Here is a 25,320-nt window from a genome sequence, read left to right on the forward strand (position 1 = left end):
TTACAAAACACCTTCACATGCATGGTTTGACAAGCTTCTTGACTGAAGACCATGTTGTTACAACTTCATTCATTTATTACACTTTTTTACATATTCTTGGAATTAAAATTTCTATCCAAGACCCTAATATCCCATTTAACCAATTCTATCTGAATTGGTGTCTCAGAATCTACTCTTCCATCCTTTAAGTTAAAAGATGTAATTCCCACTCATGCACAGCATTTTCTTAAAGTAATGGACCATCTCTCCTCAAAACAGAACTCGGTTGTTACAAGGAAAAGTTTTTATTGCTGAGAAAGTTTTCAGATATAAAAAAGACAATCTTATTTCTATAACATTTTCAATTTTGAAAATTTTCAAAGATTAAAATCCTGAAGTGCCCTGTTTTAGGAAAGCATCTTCATCATAAGGATCCCACCCTCTTTCATAAATGAATCGATTAATCATGTCAAAAGATCTCAGAGGCTGGTCATATGGTAAAATGTGTCCTCCACCTCGGACAATAACCTGAAAGGAGAAAAAGAAAAAAAAGAAATTTAGAGGAGGAGATAGTCTAAATGAATGAAAGGTTTAACTCATATTAAAATAGACTTAAAACTTACATGTAACCCAGACATGTTTTACCAATCCATATCTTTGTGTAGGCTCATTGTCTTATTTTTTTGATAGCTTTAATAATAGGTGAATCAAGGTCGGAAAGATTTTTTTTAAAAGATTTATTTATTTATACAAGAACTGGGGTACAGGCCAGATGCATGGGAAGGTGAGAGGGTTCACCAGAGACCGAGCGGGGAAAAGAACAGGCAGACTGACGAAATACACTGCTAAGGGGAGCAGCGGGCGAGACAGGGGAGGTCTGCTTCGCCATGTGGGCTTCTCGCCAGCTGGCCAGGATAGAACCCATGCTGCAGAGGCTTTGGACAGTTTCACTGTGCGGCGCTCAACGGCTTGCGCCACCAGGGAGGCCCAAGGTAGGAAAGTTTTTATATTCTCAGAGACCCCTGGAGGATGGGTTCTAGGATCGCAGAGAACAAAAAATAATCTGTGGCTGCTCTTACATAAAATGACGTATTTGCATATAACCTTCACACACCTTTCTGTCTAACTTAAATCACTTCTAGATAGCTTATAATATGCCTAACTGCATAGTATTTTTGATCCCTGGTTGGTCGAATCCACTGATGCAAAAAAATCGGCAGTGAAATTCTCACACAGTCACTTCCAGATGCTGAATCATCCAGCAATGAAAGGTCACTTTGCTGAGGCCATTCACGAGCGCCAGAGCTCCTTTTACCTGTCTCAGTCAGAAGAAAACTGAGACAGGAAACAAATACAAATATATTGCATTTTTTATACCAACCCCCTAACATCCACCATCTTACAATCTCGTGGTGAGGTAAGTGGGCTCACATTCAATGAATTGCACCTGGCAGGGCACAATTGTGTAGATTGTGCCTTGTACTATTGCAGACAACACCCTTCACTTCAGCCCTGAGGTGACTGAGCTTATCCAAGTCACAAAACTGTGAGAGCTCTACTTAGAATGTTGGCTTCCAATGTAAACACTAGCAATTTAAATCAAATCATAGCATTTGCACAATAATTTCTTACATTTGAACCAAACTTTATGGTTTAGTCACAGAATATTTCTCCATAGTGTTCTGTGGTAAGTACAGGAGACAGAAAGCCATGGACAGGTGACACCTCAGACATCTGCATTAGCTAAACCCCCCTCAATGGGCATCTGTACCTCTCTGCAGAGATAATGGAGCCCAACTACTGTTTGTGTCTGAACTTGCATCTGGAAACCCAACATGTCTCACTTTTTGTCCCAGGTTGAAAGCAAACATATGTGTGACAGAGCCCATGTGTGCAACTCTGGAGGAGAGCTTTTGCTGCTTCCACAGTCCCAGGCTAGAATAGTCTTGTATATTCCCATCCAAATGTCAGGCCTTAGCAGGAATCTAATGAGTGATTCTTGTGCAACCTCAGCTCAGCTAAGGACATTTAACAAAATCATGTTTGTGACAAAACCCAGCTGCTTCAACTGGAAATGAGTTTGGCAGGAATGGTCCAGAACAACAATAAAGTGAATACCCAAAAGCAAAAGGTCAGTCACCCTGTCTCCAGGATGGAGGATCAGAACTGTGCTCGTGGAGCGGAGCACAGTACTTTATGGCTGGGCTCAGGAGTCAGAATATAGGAGGAGCATGACTCAAGGAAAGAAGCTATGTGACCTTGGACAATAACTTGAGTGCTCTGAGCCTGTTTCTTTCACTGTACAATAGGGAATATAATATTACCTCTTGAGGTAGTGGTGAGTTCTTTGAGGAATTAATGGAATAACATCCATGGGACACTTAGCATAATACCTTGGCTGGAATGATACTCAATAGATATTAGCCATTGTCGTTATTCTTCCAATAATCATCTCATTCAAAATGCAAGATCAAAATGCTTGTACCAACCTAACTATCCTAAAACACTGTGTTCTTACTTTAGCATCAAAAATCTCAATTGAAGGGCGTTCTTTTAAACGTGGGTCTCAAATGCAAGCATGCATAAAAAGACCTGCATTTATTAAAACAAACTGTTAGGCCCCCTCCCTAATGAGGGAGAATACTACTAGAAATTTGTTTATTAGCTACTCCCAACCTCACCTTAGTTTATTTCTTCCTGATCATCCATTCTTTGGATATTTACACACACAAACACACACATTCACATACCATATCCCTGACAATCAAGAGGTGAAGAAGAGAGCATGGTGTTAAAATCCTTACTCACTCTGACATACCTGACGCTCACTCCCATTCTGAGCTGCCATAGGCTATGACCAAAGGACATCATAAACAAAGCCACTAAGACTGGAAAGTAAAGCTCATTTAGGAGCAAAGTCTCTCACATGCCACAAAATTCCAAAGTATGTTCTCTAGCAAATCCATTTAGTTATTTTACTGATGTTAACCTCAAAAATAAATTTACAAGCACTGAAAAAGAAGATTCTCTGGTGTCTAGAACCAACCTGCTAACCTCTCACAGATCACTCTGCAGCTTTTAGAGGTGAAACAAAATGTGACAGGGCTGTGACTACATATTTAAATGTGACAAGATGAATCCCCAGGCTCCCTGGATAGAAACAGTCTAATCATCAGAACTGTGCATTTTGGGTGTTCCCACATTACAACTGAAACCTCTAAATTCATGTGTTCCAGATGTTGCAGGGGGTCACAAATGTGTCATGAATTATAAAAAAGTTATACAAACCTTTTAAAGCTTCATCCACTTATATTTTAGAAAATGATACAATTCTCCCTGGGGCTGGAAACATGGACATGGCAGGAAAGTTTCCCGGTTGTGTCTTTTGAGATGATGATGTATAGAGGGAGACTCAGGTGGGTGCGATGACGTCGTTATGTTGGAAGAGACTTTGTGGGGGTCTTGGAGGAGCAGATCACTGGAAAGACGGTGGTGGGTGCAGTGGGGGAGGGAAAGTAATGGGACATGAAACTACATGACAAGAGGGTCCATTTTTGAAGAGTTAGAGGGAAAACCAGGCAGAGTGGTGGGGGGAGGTAAACACAAGTGGGACAGTGTTGTACTCCTTGTGACACGCTGCTGGGATGCGTGGAACCTGTCCTCTGTGTGCGTGTGTGTCTGTGTGCATGCTATAAATGACTGTTCTAGCACTTTTAAAGTGAATCATTCACTTCACTTTAAAACTCAGGACACTTACTCTGTTGTTCCCAGCACCACTTGCAGAATGTTTTCAGCATTCCAGAGGAGCCCTACCCCATTACCAGTCTCTTCCCATTGCCCCCTACCCGCCAGCCTCTGGCAATCAGAATCTGCTTTCTTGTCTCTGGATTTGCCTATTTTAGACAGATGCTAAAGGGTTTTTAAGGATTTTAAGCAGGATGGCTATAGACTCAGATTTGCAATATAGAAAAAGTACTTACCTTAGTATGTAACGAGGGAGCTGACTTAGAAGGGAGCTATACCCAGGCAGGGAGGGAGGCAAATAAGGAGACTAAGTGAATGAGAAACAATATAGGCTCATAAGAGAGATGGTGAGAAGAGTATGGAGAAGGGGATGTCAGGGTAGAACCAATAAAATTTGTGATTAATCAGATGTAAAGGTTAACTGACAGTACCCTCTCTACCCTGACACACACACATCCTCCTTATTTTAGGCTTCTGACATGGGCAGTTTTGCATGGGGTGGTGCTGTGAACCAAGAAAGAAGAAAAGAGCAGCAGGGAGAAGCAGGTTTGGGAGGCAGACAATCCAGGATAGATATATTGTTCCTGTTTTCCACTACAGTATGGTGCAGACACTTGAGAATCTTGCTTGTTATGGTTTCTGATTTATACTAAAGTTCTCTTACTATTTTTATTCCATTCTATGTTTTTTAAATCTTACTTTTAGCCTTCAGACACTAACCATTAGTAGAAGTGATATAAATATATATACGCTCAAATAAAAGATATATATACTACAAAAGAAAACATACTTGGGAATGAGAATAAAAACCAGCCACAACCTAACAAAGAATGAGACAAATCACCTTTGAAAAAAAAATCACAAATCAATGCTCAGATTTGCTCCCACAACACTTGGGTAAACCATCCTTGAAATTTATCATGCCACACTTCTGGTGTGGCAAGGATTATTGAATAGGAGGGGGAAAGGTGCGGTCACTGACCTAACTGTAGTCATCACAGCGGTACCATTCCTAGGAGCAGTCGATACAGAGCTGGTTCCCCAAGGCTTCCTAGATACAACATCCTACTACGTCAGTTGCAGCATTACTGTACTTTAGCATTTTCACTCTGGATATGATACAATGGCATGCATAAAACCAATCCCACTTCATAAGAACAACAATACGAGTTGAATTTAAAAAAGAAAAGAAAGAGGTGTAAAAATATCAATAAGCAACCAGGACTTGAGAGACCAAAATCATGGAGAAAATAATGGAGAACTGCAGAGAAGTGAACCTAACACTTGGAGTCACATTTCCCTTTGGTAAATTCACCCCTTTTTAAACTTCGCTGGCAAGAATGCAGACAAGCACAAGAATGTGAGCCAAATGTGACAGGTGAAAGATGAAACGCTAAGAAGAACTTTTAGTAGTTTATGATGATTGGGAAACTAAAAGACAAAAAAACAAAACTCCCAAAGACACAAAAGGCAAAATTTGGAATCACAGGCTTCTCAAGGAGTCAAGGCATGGTAAATACCATGAGCTTTTTGTTAGATCCATGAAAGACAAGGCCTTAGAAGTAATGAAAACCAGAAGCAGGTTAGCCCTCACAAAACCTGAAATCCAGCACCAAATCATCGTTTCAATCTCTAACTGAATCAAGTTGATCTGCCCCTACTCTAACTGCCTTCCAGAAAAATCAAATCCTCTGCAGGAAGATAACATCTTTTTGCATATTTTTTTTCATACATTTTATTCAACATTCGACAAAATTTAGGCATGCTGAAAACCAAGATGATCTGTCTAAGAACCAAGGAGGAAAAAAAAGCAGATTTTCGAAAGAAACCACAATGATACAGATATTGGAGTTATTGGGTGTAGATTTTTAAATTTAACTGTGAACAAAATATTCAAAAAATTAGGTAAAAAAAGAGAGTTCACAGATAATTAGAATTTAAATAAGAGTCAAATAAATTTATAGAATTAAAGAGTTATTTTTCCATTGTTAATTGAAATTAACAACTTAATAAGTGGTTTAGAAGTAGATTTGACATGGAAGAACAACAGATACATGAACTTATGAAAGGTCAGTAGAATATATGAAGACTAAAGTGTGGAGAATAAAGGTATGAAAATATAGAAGAGACAAATGACTAGAAAACATGTTTAACTGGATTCCTGGAAAAAGATGGTAAGGAAGGAATGGAATTAAACAAATAGTAAACTTTAGGGATTCTAAAAATTTAGGGAGTCTGAAAAATTTCCAAAATTGACAAAAGTCATCAAGCTAGTATTGAAAATCTCTGTGAATTTAAACAGGAAAAATATGAAGTAATTGAACCCCAGGTTGGCCAACTGATAATATGTGTTCCTCAACCAAGACTTTTGACACTCATGTAGGAACATGATGTTCTAAGATAGTAAGGTTAGTACAAACTTCTGATTCTGGATTTTGAACATGGAAATTGTTGGAAGAACAATGACAATGGTTAATATTTATTGAAAACCATCCCTGTTTGGGTACTGTGTTTAGTATCCTATGAATAACTTCCATGAATTCCTTACACAATGCACAACTATTGCAAGAGGTATTACATTTTACCGGATAGTACAATTAAGGAAACTGAGACTCAGAAATTAAGTTACTTGTTCAAGGTCACACAGCTTGCTGTGCCTCAAATCATACTCCTAAGCCACAAAACACTATGCTACCCACAATGTCATAACCAAAGACAAGAAATGTTAAAAGTTGTCGGAGAAAAAGGAACAATGCTTTCAAATGACTTCTAAGATGCAAGAAAGCTGACTTGTCCATCAAAAGGGTAGATGGTAGAAGATAGTGCAATGTTATCTTTAAGGTTCTGAAAGAAAATAACTACCACCTAGAATTCCTAAAGAAATAACCTCATAAATATATTTTCAAAAAACAAAAACCTGAAAATATTATTGCCAGCAGACCTGCACTGGAAAAAAATACTAAAGGTTGTTTTTCAGGCAGAAAGACAGTTATTTTTAATACAATGTAAAAATGTGGAGAAAAGTGGACAACTTCTATGTGTGAGTAAAAATAAATGAAAATCAATGATGATGATGATGACTCGTGGGCTTGAACCAAGTATAAGTTTTTAAAATGGAAAACAGTGGGACAAAAGTTGCAATAAATTGAGTTAAAATTTTGTAAGGTACTTGGACATCTGGACAGTGATAAATGTAACTGTAATTCACAGTGGACTTTCTTGAGTCAGGATGAATCTTGTAATCTCTAAGCAAGCACCAAAAGGAAAGATAAAAAAGTAATATATCATTAAGAAGCTAATAGTGGTTCTAAAAGTTATCTGATCCCCAACAATAGATGTGATAAAAAGATGATAGTAAATGGCAGAGACATTTCTATGTGATATGAAAAGCAGACTCCTGACAATTGGGGAAGTTTTTAGTTAGAAGAAATCTTGTAAGTAATATACCTCTTCTTTTTAGAGTGACACAAAACAAATGCAAATGCCTAAGAGGGGAAGACCTTCAATCAAATCTCTTGGTCTCATGTCACCAAATCAGTAAGATGTTTCAATTGGCTACAAATATGTCTAATTTATAAAAAAGAAAAAAGGCAAGGGCATTTTCTCTAAATCAACTTGAAAGACTCTCTATGCTAATGTCAGCAAGGTTGGTAGGGATGACTAAGGTTAGAGCCTTATCTTTCCTTGGGCCTCATACTAAGCATGCCAGTTAAGAGGAGGAACTCAGGATTCAGCAGATTTGCATCAGAGTCCAGCTCTGTGACTTTCGCACACTGACTTAACTGCTTCTATTTTTCATCTATAAAATGGCAATAAGAAGTAGTCCCAGTTGTCCCAATTTGCCTAGGACTGAAAGGTTTCTGGGGATATAGAACTTTTAGCGCTTAAACTGAAAAAGTGCTAGGCAACTCAAGATGGTTGGTCACTGTAAGGATATTTCACTTTCTATGAAAATTCAAAGAGAAAACACATATAAAATGTTACATGACACTCAGTGCACAGATATATACAAAACTTGCAACATGCGCCTTGTGGGTGAATAACAGCACTCAACCAAAGGTCGTTCGTACTAATATTATCTGATTTTTTATGGTCGAAGGAATTTTTTCCCCTTAAGAGTGGAGAAGGAAGTTGCAATATTAATAAAGATGAAATTCATTTACTATACTTTTTCAGAAAGAGAGGATTATAATATATTCTTTAGGAGGGAAACTGTTTTCTTTCCAGGCTGCTTTTATTTCCACACTATGAATCCTTCCTTCCCTTGGGAAAGATCCCAACTCAAATAAGAAAGCAGCTTGAATATGAGAGCAAACTACTGTCAATATGCTTGACTTTGCTATTTAGAATGAACCTTATCCCTTAAGCTTGCCAACACCATGATCCAGCCCATTCTTTCTCTCTACCTTCTATCACCACATGCAATGCCAAACTCTCTTTTCTCCCCACACAGAAATGTCAAGCAAGCAAGACCTTACTTGTCTTAACAGAATGGCAGAAAGCTGTTCTTTTTCTTCCTTTTAAGAATCCACTTTACAACCCAGGATTTGATGCAATTAAAAAGCAACCGAAACTTTACCCTACACATCCAGTCTTTTATATTTGATATACACAAGAGGATTAAAAAAAAAAACAAAATATGATCCAGTTCAGTAATTATCCTTACTCAATGTCTAGCTTTATGATTTATATTCGTAGTTTTCTTTTGGATGAGAGAATGAGAGCAGGGAGGAGAGGGCAGAGGTTATCGCAGCAAGTGCTCCCTGTCAGGAGTGTTGTGAGGATCTTGACTCACCATCTTCTGGGTAACTTGGGAACAAAAGCCAGCCAACCTGCTAGTTTTACGACCTGCAAACAGCAATATGTGATGGCTCTAGCAGTAGTACTTTGGAGTTCTTTCCTATTGGCTCAGGAGAGTCAATTATGCATGTTGCTTGCTGCCTGACTCCACCTTTAGTCAAGTTGGTAGTTTAAAATCAGCCACTGGGATTATTTACACCATGGAAATTGGTAAACACTACAGATCAGCATCTCCCCTTCCTGGGTAAACACGTAACATTTGGACATTCTTCCTCTTCCCAGAAATAAATGGAAGGAACATCCATTCAAATGGGTAGATTATAAGGACCAAGACTTCTCTTAAACCTTGGCTCAGGAAATCAGATGGACTGGGTTTCAAATATTTGCAGAAAGATGAGAAGGTTCTGTTGCCGGCTTTCCTTCCTGCCTACTCTCACTGAGTTCTGGTATAACCGGCAATAATAGTTTCAAGTTCATGTCACCACTTTCATGGGATCCTTCTGCTTGTATCAAGAGTTCCTGGAACATTCCAGACGAGAGAGGGTGTCCAGATTCAACTGTGTTCTTGACCCCACAGCCTAAGGCAACCCCAGACCTGCATATGTCTCCAAGTTCCAGGAATTTAGGATACAGAATACGCCAAATAGCACATATTAATGATAATATTTGTGGAAAAAAAACAAGGCATATAGTATTTGCCATGAAAGCAGAGATTGTGCAAAGGCAAAAATAGTGCCCTTTCTCTAGCTGACCATGTAGCAGTATCTTCTTCACACAACTTTATTTTGTTCCCTGAAGTCCCCCATTTCTCTATCCCACTCTTCTCCCCACCTTATTTATTTTTTGGCTCTGTTTAATATTCTCACAAGTAATTTTGTGAATCTGGTTATACCTCAAATTAAAACAACAAAGAGTTACTGTTTAAAAAGCAAACCCCAATTTCCTCTTTGTTCCTCAAATATCATTAATTTTTAAAACCCACTCTCCAAGTGTGGATAATACTTTAAATGCTAGACTTCTTAGAATTTATTCACTTCCCATAATGAAATAGTTCTCTGTTAAATTTCAATAGATTATTAAAAACCACTCAACAGCTAAGAGAAAATTACGCATCATTGCCTAACTGTTATACATCAGTAAATAGATCTGCTATTCAATTTATATTTTAAATAATACAATAAATTAGCTCCCTGAGTATTAACTAAGTGCATATTTGGGTAGCTTAATTTAGAAGCATTCTTTTTATGTTAATCAGTCTGCTCTAATGAAATAAAACCACATGAACTAAGAGGACTCTTGGCAAATAATCAGAGTAAAATTAGGAGTTTCTATTGTTTATTATTTCCTTTGTTTTCAGGAAGCAAGCTGTGTGTTTTTTATAAAAAGGGAAAAAAGCCCAAATGCCAAATTTCAATTTTTTAAAGGGGATAATGCTTTAGTAATGAAACTTCTACAGGTCCTTGCATAAATTTTTTTCCCAGAATATTTCTCCTTTTGTCTCCTACGTAACACAGAAAGGCAACAGTCTACAGCTGCCATAAAGAATGAATGTAGTTTAAAGGTTGTAAACTATTCATTATTTCAGGATGTCTAGTCTATTCCCCAGAAAGATTTGGTGTGTACGTTAGTGATCAACCATGACACTCTTTGAGAACTGCAGTATTAAAACACACACACACACACACACACACACAAATGGGAGGGGCATGGGCATGAGGCAGGGGCCCACTGGATTTTAATTACCCAAACATTTACTGAGCCATGAGCCACGCTAAAGGGTTTGCTAATGAGATAACTGAAAGGTTATTCTCTCCCTCAAGGAACTCACTGTCAGATGGGGGAGGAAGACGGTTAAATGAGAGGGTTAAATGATCAACCCCAGTGCAGCACATGCCATAGAAGACGTACAGATGCACAGGAGGCATTCTGGGAGGAGGGCTTCTGAGAGGTGATAGTGAGTTTAGCTTTGTAAGGTAAATAGGGGCTTCCAGGCAGACAAAGGAACAGAAAGGGGAGGGAATTCCACAGGGATTTCTGGCTAACAAAATAGCAAGGGGTGTTGGGGAGGATGATAAGAGGTTTTGTTTTGTTTTTCAGATTTCTAATGGAGAAGGAGGGAAAGGGAGCGTTTAGGTTGGGGAAGGAAGCAAAGGCCAGGTCAAACATCTTAATGATTCTATGTAAAGAGATTGAACTTTATTCTGTAGGTAGAAGGGAGTTATTGAGAGATCTGAAATAAGAGAAAAACATGATCAGGCTTGAACATTTTGGAAGAAGCACAGAGAGGATGGTAGATTAGAAAGGAGGTAGACTAGTTGAAACCAGCTAAGGAGGCTATTGTAAAAAAGGACAAAGGTTAAACAGCACAACTTAAAACACATATCAAAAATGTTCTTGAAAAGCATCCTTTATACCTTGTGCCTTTTCTTAAAATACTACAAGGCAAAAATGATTTCACTCTAGAATTTATACATATTACAAATTCTGTATTAGGTTTATGAATATTTATATGGAGTGGCCATCATTTTCTGTCCTCAAACTGCTACATTTTTTATTGGTTTGTATAAAACCAGGGTCTCTCTTTTTAAGTAGTTTTTGGAGGTTCTTTGTCAAGCCTGAGGTAATGAATACAATCGGAGAATCAAGAAGGATGCTATAAGCTGTGAGAAATACTAGCTAAGAAACCAGGTGAGAAATATCTACCAATTACTGTGCTGTTTAATTTTCTGGTAAGAGTCACAGCAAAGTGACTGGTAAATCACTTTCTTGTTTCAGTGCAAAAGTGATAGAAGCAGGGCGGCTTGTACTATGCTCCGAAAATACTTAGTTTCTTCTCCCGATGTGCCAGGGCTTGTCTGCAAATCCAAGGCACACGTTGAAATCTGTTTTATTAGTTGTTTCTTATTACGGAGCCTCTGTTGGTGAGTTGAAATGAAAAGGGTCTGAAGGAGAACCTCCTGCATCCACACACAGTCAAAGGGCAGAGTGAACAGTTCACTGGGCTGCTTAGGAGAGGTAGATGCATTTTTCTTTCTAGATGTCCTGCGCTGAGGTTGGCTACCAAAAATCCAACTAAAAAAAAAATCAGAAAAACCATCTACTAAAGTCACAAAAATGAATCTTTAAGAAATCTAGCATGTTCTCTGTCTTGCTTTTTTTCCTTCTGCACAGCCTTGGTGAGATGGGCCACATTTCTAAAAACAGTAAGCAGGGAGGATATGGAGAAGCAATTGAACAGAAACAAAGGCAAAGTGGGAAGTCCCCTCTGGCAAGCTGCTCTGAGAAGACAGGGCTGATGCCAGAATCTAAACTTTGGGACTCCAGTTGCTGCATTAAAAAAAATAAATATTAGGGACAAAAATAAACAGTCACATGTCCGTGCTTGATAGCAGAAGAGCAAGAAGTTGTCAGGATGTTTGGGGGTTTCGTTTGCTAGTTTGTATTTTATTCCCTCAGCCTATATTCTCCTTCTTTCCATTTTCCATGTTAGAAGCTCAGCATCACGGTGAAAAAGACTAGATGTTTGGTGGAAAAGGCTAGATGTTTCAATTATTGTCAACAGGAATGTTTCAGATGATTGGTAAACTGGGAAGGGACTCAATGTTTTAGCAACATCTCATTATTCAGTTTAGGCACTTTTGTTTACTGCTATTAGGTAACCATGAGCCTTTAAAAAATGATATTTCTTGGGCCTCCCTGGTGGCGCAAGGGGTTAAGCATCACCCTATGAAGCAATCCGCAGCCTCTGCAGCACAAGTTCGATCCCCGGCCAGCCAGGGAGCAACCCACATGGCGCAGCAGACCTCTCCTGACCTCTCCTCTCCTCAGCAGTGTATTTCAGTCTGCCTGTTGCGTTCCCCACTCTGTCTCTGGTGAATCCTCTCACCCCCCTGTATCTCTGGCCTGTACCCCAGTTCTAGTATGCATAAATAAATAAATCTTTAAAAAAAAAAGATAGCTCTTAAGGACCCTATTAGACTTGGTAGTGGGAGTGGATCTTCTTGCCCTGTGAAAACAAATTAATGCTAGGAGCGGCCCTACAGGCAATAAGAACAAAATTTTATTATCCACTTTTTAGGTACCAGAATGTCAAGTAATATATATGTTTTATCTGATTAATTCTAATCATTAATCCTCCTGTGAAAGAGGCAAGTATTAATATTATCCTCACTTCACAGAGGAGGAACCACTTTGAGAGGTTAAGCAACTTACCAAGGTCACACAGCTAACAAGTGCTGTGTATGGTAAGTAAAGTATCGGGCTTTTCTGTCCTCCCGCCATTAGATTAAATGCATGTCTGATGGCAGACACCTGGAGTAGGGTGTGGGCATACATAGGTGGGATACACCTGGGCTAAGACTGTGCCTATAAGGGCGGTGTCACGGGGACGCCAGCAGAGGGCAAGAACTACCAGAAGAAGCAAAACCAGCAGAGGGCAAGAACTACCAGAAGAAGCAAAACCAGCAGAGCAGCAGAGGCCACAAGAGAACACCGGAGAGCCCAGGAAGAGTGATGGTCATAAAATCTGTTTCAAGGTATTTGCAACAGCATATGTATTTGAAATGAGTTATCTCTGCTTTCTATTGGTGACAGTCTAATGTACTGCTAGTGCTGCTGCGGTTTGTTGTCTACATTCATAATGGAAGGAAATGCTGAACTTCATCATTCATAATAGAAGGAAATGCTTCTTAGAGTTAGAGGCTCCAAGTTCACTGACCGCTTGAATCCTAACCACTGACCCTTACCCCAGGTTAAGAACTCTTTTAAAATAAACTTATTTGTTAAGGGTTCTTCATAACAAAGTTAAAAAAAAAAAAAAAAACTTTGTTAAATAGCCTAATTATCATAGCTTCGAGTTCTCCTAAACCAGCTGAACATGCTTAGAATGCCCTGAAGAGCTTAAATGCTGATGCTACTCCAGAACAACAAAGTGAGAATAACTGGAGACAGAGCCTGGGAATCTGTATTTGCATCGATTGAAACACATGTGTTTGAGAAAATGTAGTGGATAAACAGTTCCAAATTCTTTGTTAATGGAAACACTAAGTTTACTTATGATAAGACTTCACATTCCAAAACACTACTTTTATTTTGGGAATTGAATCAATTTATTATAGTATTTGATCAATAATTAATATCCAAAACCAAATTCAAGGTGGCTGATGGACAACATCTCTGCTGAGAACCACCCAGCATGATGTTTACAGTAGACCTTGCTTCGTCTGCTTATATCTTTGTTGGAAAGTAACAAAGATGTACTGCTATCTAAGGACTTTGCACAGAGACCACATCATTTCAGAGTAGCCCAACTCTGCTGGGGAAAGGAAGCTAATGTTTTGAATAAATAAAAGACTTTCTACGAGTCTAAATTACCAATGGTCTATCAGTGTTTGGAGAGAACAAAGACCACTTGTAAACCTACAATGCATGGCAGGGACTGAGATCTAAAATGTAGCTTAAGGTTTTGGCTGAGGATTTCTGAGCACCAGAAAACCACACCAGCAGACACTGTTGACTAGAGAACACTTTTCTAAATGTGATGCTGCAGATCAATGGTTGGTTTGTTAAAAGTAAAACTGTGTCCTAAGATTTCTGGTTGGCCTCTAAGTAAGCAAAATAGGTCAGGATTTAGAGCATCCTTTATGCATTAGAATGGAAGTTTTACTCAAACATAATCCTTACTAGAGTCTTGCAAAATGAAAGCCATTACAGTGTTATATGGGGGTGGGGTGGGGAATCATGGTTTAGGCTTCCCCCAAATCAGTTTAAATATTGAGGCTCAGGTCCTACTTTATTTATAATAGATTTATTTTTATTTATTTATGCATACAAGAACTGGGGTATAGGTTAGAGATGCGGGGGTGAGAGGATTCACCAGAAATTCACCAGAGTGGGGCACACAACAGGTGGATCTACTGAAATACACTGCTGAGGGGAGCAGCAGGCAAGGCAGGAGAGGTTTGCTGTGTCATGTGGGTTAGCTCCCTGGCTGGGGATTCAACTCATGCTGCAGTGGCTGGTGATAGTTTGATAGTGCTGAGACTTTAACCCCTGTACCACCAGGGAGGCCCTCAGGTCCTACTTTTGACCAATAAAGTCATACTATCTAAAGACAAGGCCTGGGAATCTATGCTTGCTAGGGTTGAGACACACTGGTTTAGGAAAATGTAGTGGGTTAAAGATGGTCCCAAACTCTTTGCTAGTCTTTCCATGAAGAGCCAAGAGCTCCATGATTTGCTTTGACTGAGAGTGTGCAATGGAAATAATATTCTGGGACTTTTGACCCCTAGCCTTAGAAAGACTGCCATGAATTTAGGAGGCTGGCTGCCTCGCAGGTCACAGCATGGCCAGAGGCCAAATGGAGAGGGCCCTGGAGGAGAGGAGGCCACCTTTACTATACATCTCTAGTCAGACATGTGAGTGCATGTGTAGCCTCAGCCCACCTCAAGGGAACCAGAAAAGCCACCTAGCTGAACCCATTCTGCCACACATGATGAGAAATAACAACTTGTATTAAGCCACCACAGTTTGTAAAGATCTGTTATTCCCTAACAAATAACTGAAAAAGGGAAATACTTTCTGACAACTCTTTAATCTTTTCCTACCTTGGAATCTTGATATGAATTGAAAATCAAGCCTGGATCCATCCCTCTAATGCAGATAGAAGGCACAATTACACTAAGAACTTACGCGAACTCTGACATTTTACAAACAAAGGCAGGGCAATAACGTATGTCTTAAACCTCCCGTTCAATCCTGAGAGTCTGTAACTGGGTGGCCTTTGAGCTAGATGTAGACATGTACCACTAGATCCCCCTTCAGGGAGACTTATTGTTCAGCCATGGGGAGTCCAGACAACTGCCAGCTGTCAGCTCCTGTAGTCTGACTCCTTGCAGGGGGTGGCCTTTTCCAAGATGATGCCTTTCCTGGGGTAGCTCATGTTTGGTGACTCAATGAGTTGCAGGAATAAAGACCCTGTCATTATGGCCCCATTTGGATACTCTGATGGAAAAGAATCTTTCTGGAGCTCCCACCCCAGGTTGGTCAAGTTCTATCAGGTTTGTATCAGTTTGATTTCCTCCTCTGCCAGCTCTGCTTCTTCCTCATTCCCTCACAGATGCTGATCCATAACAAAAATTTTACACCCCAAACTGTATCTCAGTGCCTGTTTCTAAAGAACCCAACCTGTGACCACTGTGAGCCATCTAATAACAGCAAATTTTATTATTGGGTTGGGGTGGTAGTTTGATTGCTTGTTCTGGTTTTCTGACCACAGTATGATTCGCATAAACAGAAGCACTCTTCCTAGTTCTAGAAGGTGGAGACAAAGAGCCCATGAATCAGGACACCCTTCTTTGTAGAAGGCAATAGAGTTGAGACTTATGAAGATTCAGTTTAATAATCTCTGTAAAAAAAAGTCAGAAGATATTTTCCAGGGAATTAGCTGTATTTGGTAATCATTGTCTCAAATCTGTTTAATAATTACTTTCCTCCACTAAATATCATTTTTTTTTAAAGATTTACTTTATTTATGCATACAAGAACTGGGGTATAAGCCAGAGGTGCTGGGCCTGGGAGTGAGAGGATTCACCAGAGACAGAGTGGGGAGCAGAACAGGCAGATGTACTGAGATACACTGCTGAGGAGAGCGGTGGGCAAAGCAGGAGAGGTCTGCTGCACCATGTGGGTTAGTTCACTGCTGGGGATTGAACTCATGTCTCAGTGGTTGGTGATAACTTGATAACACTGAGACTTTAAACTCTTGCCACCAGAGAGGCCCCATTAAATATTATTTTAACTTCTCATCCCCTCTCAACTAGTCAAATACAAAAGTTACATTTATTGCTCTTTGCTTACTCTGATTTTTTTAGCACAATCAAGGTCTTAGTGAAGACCTTTCCGGAACTGTTAGTTCTTTCGGAAACAGTTCATAATGCTCCCTCAGCTGTTGAAAATTCTCAAAAAAAAAAGAAAAAAAGAAAAAAATTGTCAGCAGGAAGTCCAACAAAGGGAGGTGGCCAGTTCTCTGTCATTCCCTCTATGGATTATCCACGGAGATGTTCAGTTCCTAGCCAGGCCTTCCCTTCCGCTCAAAGGACAATGGTTATGCTTTTCTTCATCTCTTAGTTTGTGTAGTCAAAGCAACAAAAGAGAGTTAACATTAGTTTTAGAAAAGTTTGGTTAGCAAGCTGTGGTTGTTACCGCCTTCCATGTGCACACCAGGTCTTTGCCTCATGCACACACCTTACCTTCAGGGACAAACCTTCTATGTGAACTCTCCACCCCCAACACTCCATCTTTGGCATCACCCCCATTACACAACCCGAGGGCAGATATGGAGCCTAGATTCAACCACCACTGCCCATGCCCTGCCCTCATAGTACTGAAGGTACTGTGGTACAAAGGAAAGATCGAGCTGTGGCTTGTAAAATCTCAAATGCTACCATTTGAAGCCATACACAAGTTTCTCAGGTGAAGCTTCTGTTTCCTATTAATTCATCACATAATTTATAGAGGAGCTACTGGTATTCCATACAATTCTGGATAAGAAAGTGGGTGGTGGACCACGGGCCTGACGGCTGGCTATGCTAAAGAATCGGTAGCACTGTTAACATCTCTGTCCGTCTCCCTGAGACCTTATGGAGAAATTGTTCCTGCTCAGAGTTTACAGGACCTGGAACCAGTCCTCTGCTAGTTAGACATAAGCTGGAAATTCAAACCAGGCTTGTCTGTCTCCAAATCCATCTTCCTCTTTTGTACCAGACGCTTCCATTGTCCATGACTCTCTAGGAGTTAAGCTTTGAGGGTGGTGGCTCCTTCTCTTGGGTTTCTCTGGATATGACCCCTAGCTAAAGGGCCACTGTCTGTTGGCAACCAGAAAATTAGGGGAAAAGCTCTGAGGAGAATAAGGCAGACAATGGGACTGAGGACCCTCGGGTTAAACCCAGGTCAGAGTCAAGATGTAAGATGCGGTGCAGGGCTTGTGCTTCAGGGAGCCACAGGTGATTCCTGTGGCTGCCCTTATGGGGTACCAGGAAGACATCAGTATGCTGGACTCTGTGTAGATACTTAGCTTTTAATTTGGTGTTCCTACGGAAAGTCCTCACCAATTGGACTTTCCAAAACTTACCCACCTCATCCCCCTCTGTACTGCGGAAGTTCATAATCAAGTGTCAAGAAGGTAAATGAAAAAATATCTTCCAATAAAATTCCTACCTAACCTGATTTCCTAGATCCCTAGGATCTCCCTTCTCTGCCTACTCCCCACCCAGACGTCATCCATTTCATTTTTAACTTCCCAGAGAACACCTCTGAAAATGTGCTTGAAAACCTTTCATGAAGACAAACACGATATGCTTCTACTTATATGAGATAGGGGAGTAGTCAAATTCAGAGATGGAAAGTAGGACAGGGGTTGCCAGGAGCTAGAGAGAAGGTACGTGAGGGGGCGTTACTGTTTAATGATGGCAGAGTTTCAGCTTTGCAAGATGAAAGAGCCGTGCGATGGGTGGGGCTGATGGCTGCACAGTATTAGGAATGGATTTAATACCACCGACCCGCCCACCACAAAATGGTTAAAATGGTGAATTTTGTGTTAACGTGTATTTTTACATGAATATCATGTGTATAAAAAACATAGGGAGAAAAACACCTCAAGGGTTCCCACTAACAAACAATGGAATGCACACTCCTTTGCCATGGAGGCTGATGGCCCCTTTCCAGTTTTTCTCCCAGTTTTCATTCTCCAGGCCAGAGGCCAGCCTGAGGTCCCTGCCCATGCCCAGCACTGTATACTCTTACTCCGAGCCTCTGCCCAACATGTTCTCTTTGCTCATTGGAGCTAATTTTAGCATCTGTACTTTCATTAATATGAGACATTCCCAGATGAAGCTATAACATTTTAACATTGGACAGACCAGCTTCACAACCTACTAAGTTCTAGTGCCTTTTAGAAAACCCAGATCCTTTGCTTGTCTATGGGAGGTGGGCACGTGGATGTTATTCAAAGCTAACACGGGATGCGGGACACACATTCTTTCCCAGGCCTGCTTTAACTACGGCAGATACATATAAGGCTCCAAGCTTAACTCTGCCACCACACTGCTGCTGCCAATCCATCCCTCATTCCAGAGGGGGTGTCCTTGTGAAGTAGAGACCCACTGGGCTGGAGGCCAGGAGGCCCGGCTCAGTTCTAACATGAAATGCACCAAGACTTTGGGACACTTAACCTGTGGGCTTCAGTTCCCCCAGCTGGCAAATGAAATCTAAAGTTTATTTTGGCCACAAAATGCTACCTACCTGAGGTAATCTATTTTGTAATTATCAACCAACCTGAATTTTTATTACAAAAATATCACAATAGCAATGCAATCAGGAAATAAACTTCTTGAAATTTATACACACTCCTACATTTTATGTTATGTGTATTTTACCACAATAAAAAAAAATTAGCAGAAGCTACACACCCCAGTGAGATTTGATAAGACTGAAAACTGAGCAGTGACTCAATTTTTTTTTTGACATTTACAAGGAATATTATTAGTCTCAATAAAAATATTTTCAGTGAAATAAAGATAGAGGAATTTGAAATGGTTTCAGTACTTTCATCAGAAAATTTAATTTAATGATGAAACTTATTCTAGAAAAAAATGTTCTTCAAGAAATTCATCAGTGTTAGGTTATTCTGATTAAAATTTTGTATTTCCAAATGTACAGTCAAAATCTTTTAGGGCTATAATGATGATTCAGTGATATAAGAACAAAATATTCTGCATTTCAAAAACAGTGATAACACCAGCACAGGTCATGAACAGCACCTGTCACATTCAGCACAGCACCCCAAAAGGACAAGGTCAGTGATGACCATAGCTTGTCACAGCCACGTAGGAAAAGGATTAGCTTTCTAATCTATACTGTAACACTATTGGAAACTACACTTTCAAGTCAATACCAGTAGATGCACACACACACACATAGGTGTGTGCATATATCTACATCCCTATCCACTGAAGTCCATTAGTCTATATTTTTGCTGAGTCCCTCTGGGTATTAATGAAAAATAGATGTTTTGGATCTTTTTTAGCAGATATGTTAGAGATAATTCAGTTCAAACTTTACATTTTACAGATGAACAAAGTGGGACTCAGGAAAGTCCACTACCCAGATGGTTAATGAGTCTGTGTCCATCTTTAGAATGCTGCAGAAACAGGGTTGGCTGCTGTCCAGGTCCTCCAAGGGGCAGCCTCATTGGAGGTTGGTTGGAGGTGCCTTCAGTTTTCCTGGGCAGCCTGTCAGGAAAACACAGAGGAAATGCTCCCCTCACAGTGGCCTGGTGCTCCCTGGGCAGAGCTGTCATTTCTTTAAGTGGACATTTTAGGTAACCATCCGGAGACAAGTCTACTTTGGTTTCGAATTTTAAATTAAGAGCTGTGGAGTTTGGCACAGAGTGAGGTTTCTTTTTTGGCAGACACATACACATGCTTCTGTTTAGTGTGTCTAGTGCTAAAAGGCAAGTCCATGGTGAAGGTCCGTTTTTTTTTATTATCAGACACTTGACATTTGGACAGTTTTCTCAATTCAAGCCTTACAGAGAATGCCTTTGTTAACACCGGAGCTCTTTTCTCTCCTTCATCCTCTTTTCTCTCCACACACTACCCCCAATCGTACGCTGAGGCATGAGGGGAAAGGAGCTCCGCCAGCCTTTTTAAATCACCTACATAAAATGCAGGTCCCTTGCTGCGTGCTAAAACACTCCCTATCACAAACATATGTGGGCCTTGCTTCTTTTGTTACCCATTTTTTGGCAGCCAGAGGGGTGCCATTTCATCTCTAAATGTGTTTTGCATTCACAAGAAGAGTCAGCAGGCTGAGTGTGATATTTGCCATGAGTTTCTGAGTGGCAGCCAATCCCTTTTCCCACCTCTGCAGCAGCGCTGCCCTGCAGCCGCAGTCTGGTCTTCCAAGCTGGATGCTTTATGCAGAGTCAAGCAGGACACATGTGTGATGGGGCACCACAGTGTTTCACAGGCTGGTCCAGGGGACATAAAACAGGTGGAAGACGCAGCCGTGAAAGAATCTGAGGATTCGCTAAGCATACTTGGTGAGATTCTCATTGTAGAGTGATGCAATGGACATTTCTCCCTGGCAGCTCAACATTCAAGTTTACCCATAATGGCCTGAATATCAATATTCTACCTTCCTCCACTGGGTTGATTTTGAATCAAATATTTCCCCTGATCTTAACTTTTACTATTTATAATTTTCCTTTTATTTTGTATATGTTTGAAAGTGGTCCAGGGTACTAACTAATAATAATAATACTAAAACACTATGACTCGGTTACTGCTCTACACTTAATTAGCTTATTGAATCCCTTCAGCTATCCTAACAGGGCACCATTAACGACTGTTCTTAACAGAAATTTATTTCTCAGAGTTCTAGAGACTGTGAAATCCAAGATCAAGGTACTGATGGATTTGGTTTCAGGAGAAGTTCCCTTTCTGTCTTGAGGATTGCCACCTTCTCTCTGTGTTTTTAGAGAAGGGAGGGTGGGCAGGAGGGGCGGGGGAGAGAGAACTGTCTGGTGTTTCTTACAAGGACACTAATCACAAAGATCCAGAGTCCCACCCTTATGTCCTCACTTAATCTTAACTATCTCCTTATAGGTTCTATCTCTAATTATAGCCATACTGTGGATTAGGGATTCAACATATGAATCTTGGAGACATAATTCTGTTCAGAGCAGGGAGGTATTGTTACTACAATTATTTTATTTACTTTTTATATTTTATAAGACAATGAAATTTGGGCATAAACAGGTGAGAAACTTGCTCAAAGTCATATAACTAATGAAGACTCAGAATGCAAACTAATGTTTCCTGGCTGACTAGTCAAGCCTCTAGCCATTATATTGTTTCTACATATATATATATATATATATATATATATATATATATATATATATATATATGTGTGTGTGTGTGTGTGCGTGTGTGTGTATAAAACTATATAAAACTGGGATGTGATTAGCCTTCCAAATCCAAATGCTACCCTGACCCACATGGTCCCACATAATATGGCTGCAGACAATTTTCCAGCTTCATCTCCTCTCTTTATCTTTTCTTAATACAGATACACTGGTCTTCTTTCCCTTTCTCAGACACCTCAGCTTGCTTCTGCCCTTGGCACATCTAGACACTCCCTGCACACAAGCTCTGACTCACACCTGCACATGGCAGCCACTTCACACCCTCTTCAGAGAGGCTTACTAGATGCACCACCACAAGCAGTCCCTGTACCAGCCACTCCTGACATTCTTTCATATCATCTAGTATTATTTTCAGATATTATCTTAGTGAATAGTATATATTTTTATGTTCTGTCTTTATTTCTTTCCTCCATTGAGTAGGAACCCCTTGATAGAAGAGACTTCATCATATTAGGTATGCTGACCTTGTAGCAGGCAGAGCATCTGGTCAGTGGATGGGAGGATGTACTCAAAAATAAAAGAAATGGGCATTTTATTATTACACTAGTATCTTTAATTCTAGCCCTTGGCAAAGGATAACTGCATTCTAATATATTGCTGGGAGTGTATTTAGAATCTTATAAGTGTTGAAAAGGATCTCTTTTATATTGCACCTAAGGAATTCCTAATCAACATTTTTATAACACATGAAAATGTTAAATAAGTTTTTCCAGTGTGTCTCTTCTATTTAGCTAATGTTCCCCACCTTACTGGCAATTAGCTGTCAGAGGCAATGTGGTAGACACAGACAAACAGGCTCTGGAAATAACTGGCATAAAGATTGAATTCTGTCTCGATCATTGGATGATACTGGATTAATTGTTTACGTTCTCACAGTCTATTTCCTCCTCTAAAAAATTAAAATAAAATCCTATCATTTAAAAAGGTATTTCAGGGCCTCCCTGGTGGCGCAAGGGGTTAAGATGCAACCTATGAAGCTATCCAGGAAGCAACCCATATGGCACAGCAGACCTCTCCTGACTCGCTCACTGCTCCCCTCAGCAGTGTACTTCGTCAGTCTGCCTGTTCTGTTTCCCACTCTGTCTCTGGTGAATCCTCTCACCACCACCCCCACCCTCTGCACCTCTGGCCTGTACCCCAGCTCTTGTATGCATAAATAAATAAATCTTAAAAAAATAAATAAAACGGTGTTTCAATGATACCAAAACCATATCTATCATTATGTCTGGCATGTATTTAATGCTTATGAAACAAAAATGGTCTTTATTATTTTATTAAACATAAATATAAGCAGATATTTCCACCTCTTCTGACTCCTATCTTTTACTGGCATATTTTACGTTTTTTTCTTTTGTTACAGTGTACAAAACAAATCATAGTATATCTTTTCTGACTGATTAAGTAGTTGATGTAGAACTACTGACATGCAAGATATTCTTTGGGAAATTAGGTTAGTAATAATTTTAATGACAACAAAGGAAAACAAACTTAATTGACTAACAACAGAGGAACTGTTAAGAAAGTTAACATATTTCAATAGATTATTACCTAAAGATAAGTTAAGAATTTATACTGTAGGGCCTCCTTGGTGGCGCAAGGGTTAAGATGCAACCTATGAAGCAATCCTCAGCCACTGCAGCACGAGTTAGATTCCCAGCCAGGGAGGTACCCACATGGTGCAGCAGACCTCTTCTGACTCACCCGCTGCTCCCCTCAGCAATGTACTTCGGTCAATCTGCCTGTTTTGTTCCCCACTCTGTCTCTGGTGAATCCTCTCACCCCCCACACCACTGGCCTGTACCCCAGCTCTTGTATACATAAATAAATCTTTTAAAAACCATACTGTAATTTTGAAAACATGTATAACATGAACAGAGCAACAAGTGCCATATACTATATTGACAGAGAAACTTGTCAAACTTCCTTTTAAGGAAATGTGAAAAAGCTGGACAAAATACAAAACACATCCCTTTGAAGGTATTGAAAATCTGCCAAGGTAGCCAGGTTATGAGGGGTGTATTCATTTACTATGTTTGTTATAACAAATCATCACAAGTTTTGTATATTAAAATAACAAATTTCTATTTTTACAATTCTGGAGGTCAGAATTTTGAAATGGTGTCACTGGACTAAATCAAGACATTGACAGGACTCCATTCATTCTACAGAGGCTCTAGGGTTACTTCCTGATGCCACCCGCTTTCTTTGACTCATGTTCCCTTCCTCTGCCTTCAAGGCAGTGGTGTAGTATCTTCCAATCGTTGATTCTGATTAACCTGACTTCCTTATTCACTTATAGTGATCTTTGTGACTACAGTGAGCTTATCTGCATTTGATTATTAATCTGGAATAATTTATCTCTAGGTCTGACATTCAGCAAATTTATTTCCCTATGTGGACTTAACTCCTTTCCTCATAATACAACATATACACAGGTTCCAGAGACTAGGAGGAGGGGACTCTGGGGCCATTATTCTGCGTACCACAGGAGCCAGGCTTGCAAAGCGAGGGGAAGGTCAACAAGCTTAGTCTAATATGGTTCTGATCTCATAAAATCAATAGTTGATTCGGGGCCAAGAGGTGATAAAACCAAACAAATAGTGGTACATAAGTTTAGAAGCCTGAGTGAAAATCACATTGAATTTTCCTCATGTAATTTGTCCAATCTCCTTTTTGTTCTTCAATATATTGATTTTCTCATTAATGAATCTTTTTTTTTAATAGAGGCATGTTTTATTTATTTTTTATTTGTTTGTTTGTTTTGTTTATGCATGCACTGGGTACAGTCAGAAGCGACGGAGGGTGAGAGAATTCACCAGAGCCAGAGCGGGGAGCAGAGCAGGCAGAAGGACCGAAGCACACTGCTGAGGGGAGCAGCGGGCGGCAGGAGAGGTCTGCACACCATGTGGGACCCTCCTCAGGTGGCCGGGGAGCAGCTGGAGATCGAACCGGCACTGCAGAGGCCGCGGGCAGCTTCGCAACCCAGCGCTCAACCGCTGCGCCACCGGGGAGGCCCTCATTAATGAATCTTTTTGAGCTTAAGAATTGCCTTTTTGGGGCTTCCCTGGTGGTGTATGGGTTAAAGTCTCAGTACTGCCAAGCTATCACCAGCCAGTGGGACTAAATTCTTTCCCCAGCAAGGGAGTTAACCCACATGGCACAGCAAACCTCTCCTCTCTCTCCTGCTGCTCCCCTCAGTGTATTTCAGTAGATTCACCTGTTCTGCTCCCCACTCTGTCTCTGGTGAATCCTTTCACCGCCCCCCTAAACCTCTGGCCTACACCCAGTTCTTGTATCCATAAATAAATGAAAAATAAATCTTAAAAAAAATTGCCTTTTTAATTGTCACATCAGCTCTTGTACAATACCTAAACTTCCGTCTGGTTTTATATTAAGTCCTATGTACTTTAATGTGAACTCAGATCCCATTTCACAGATGAAACATTTTGATTGTTGTATGTCTTTAAGATCAGTCATGCCTTATTGGTATTCAGGGTTTAGTTTCAATCCCACTCTGCCATCCCCATCACCTGCATGCCCCCAAGCCCTATCATACCTGACAGAAGTCATTCACTTGCCGCACATAACCAGCCACTTCACTATCAGTTTTAAAGATCCTCCAAACTTTTCTTTCCACTGTCCTGTATTCCTTGGCATCTTTCCAGTTCATGGCCAACAAGGAGAGCTCTGTCAGGGGTGCTGCCACAATGATGTCCAGTTGGCCATTGTAGATCAAAACCTGAAATGAAATTGAGTCATGGGCAATCCAGGATTCAGCAGGTAAAGCCAGTGAGTCTATCCAAGTAAAG

At 40.2% G+C, this 25,320-nt stretch overlaps 1 protein-coding gene across 2 annotated transcripts in view; it reads right to left on the reverse strand.

The window, feature by feature from the left end:
• Positions 1-258: 258 nt before the first annotated feature.
• Positions 259-25,320, reverse strand: part of CPVL (carboxypeptidase vitellogenic like) — a gene marked incomplete at its 5' end in the record, with an annotated part of 100,711 nt that continues 75,649 nt past the window's right edge. For both annotated transcript variants that reach the window (XM_084229851.1, XM_084229852.1), the window contains 2 exons: positions 259-507; positions 25,068-25,250. In XM_084229851.1, coding sequence (XP_084085977.1) covers positions 364-507; positions 25,068-25,250 — 327 coding nt within the window. In that variant the 3' untranslated portion in view covers positions 259-363. The remainder of the gene's footprint in view (positions 508-25,067; positions 25,251-25,320) is intronic.

This window comes from Talpa europaea, assembly GCF_964194135.1.
Source record: "Talpa europaea genome assembly, chromosome: 3".
NCBI classification, from domain to species: domain Eukaryota; kingdom Metazoa; phylum Chordata; class Mammalia; order Eulipotyphla; family Talpidae; genus Talpa; species Talpa europaea.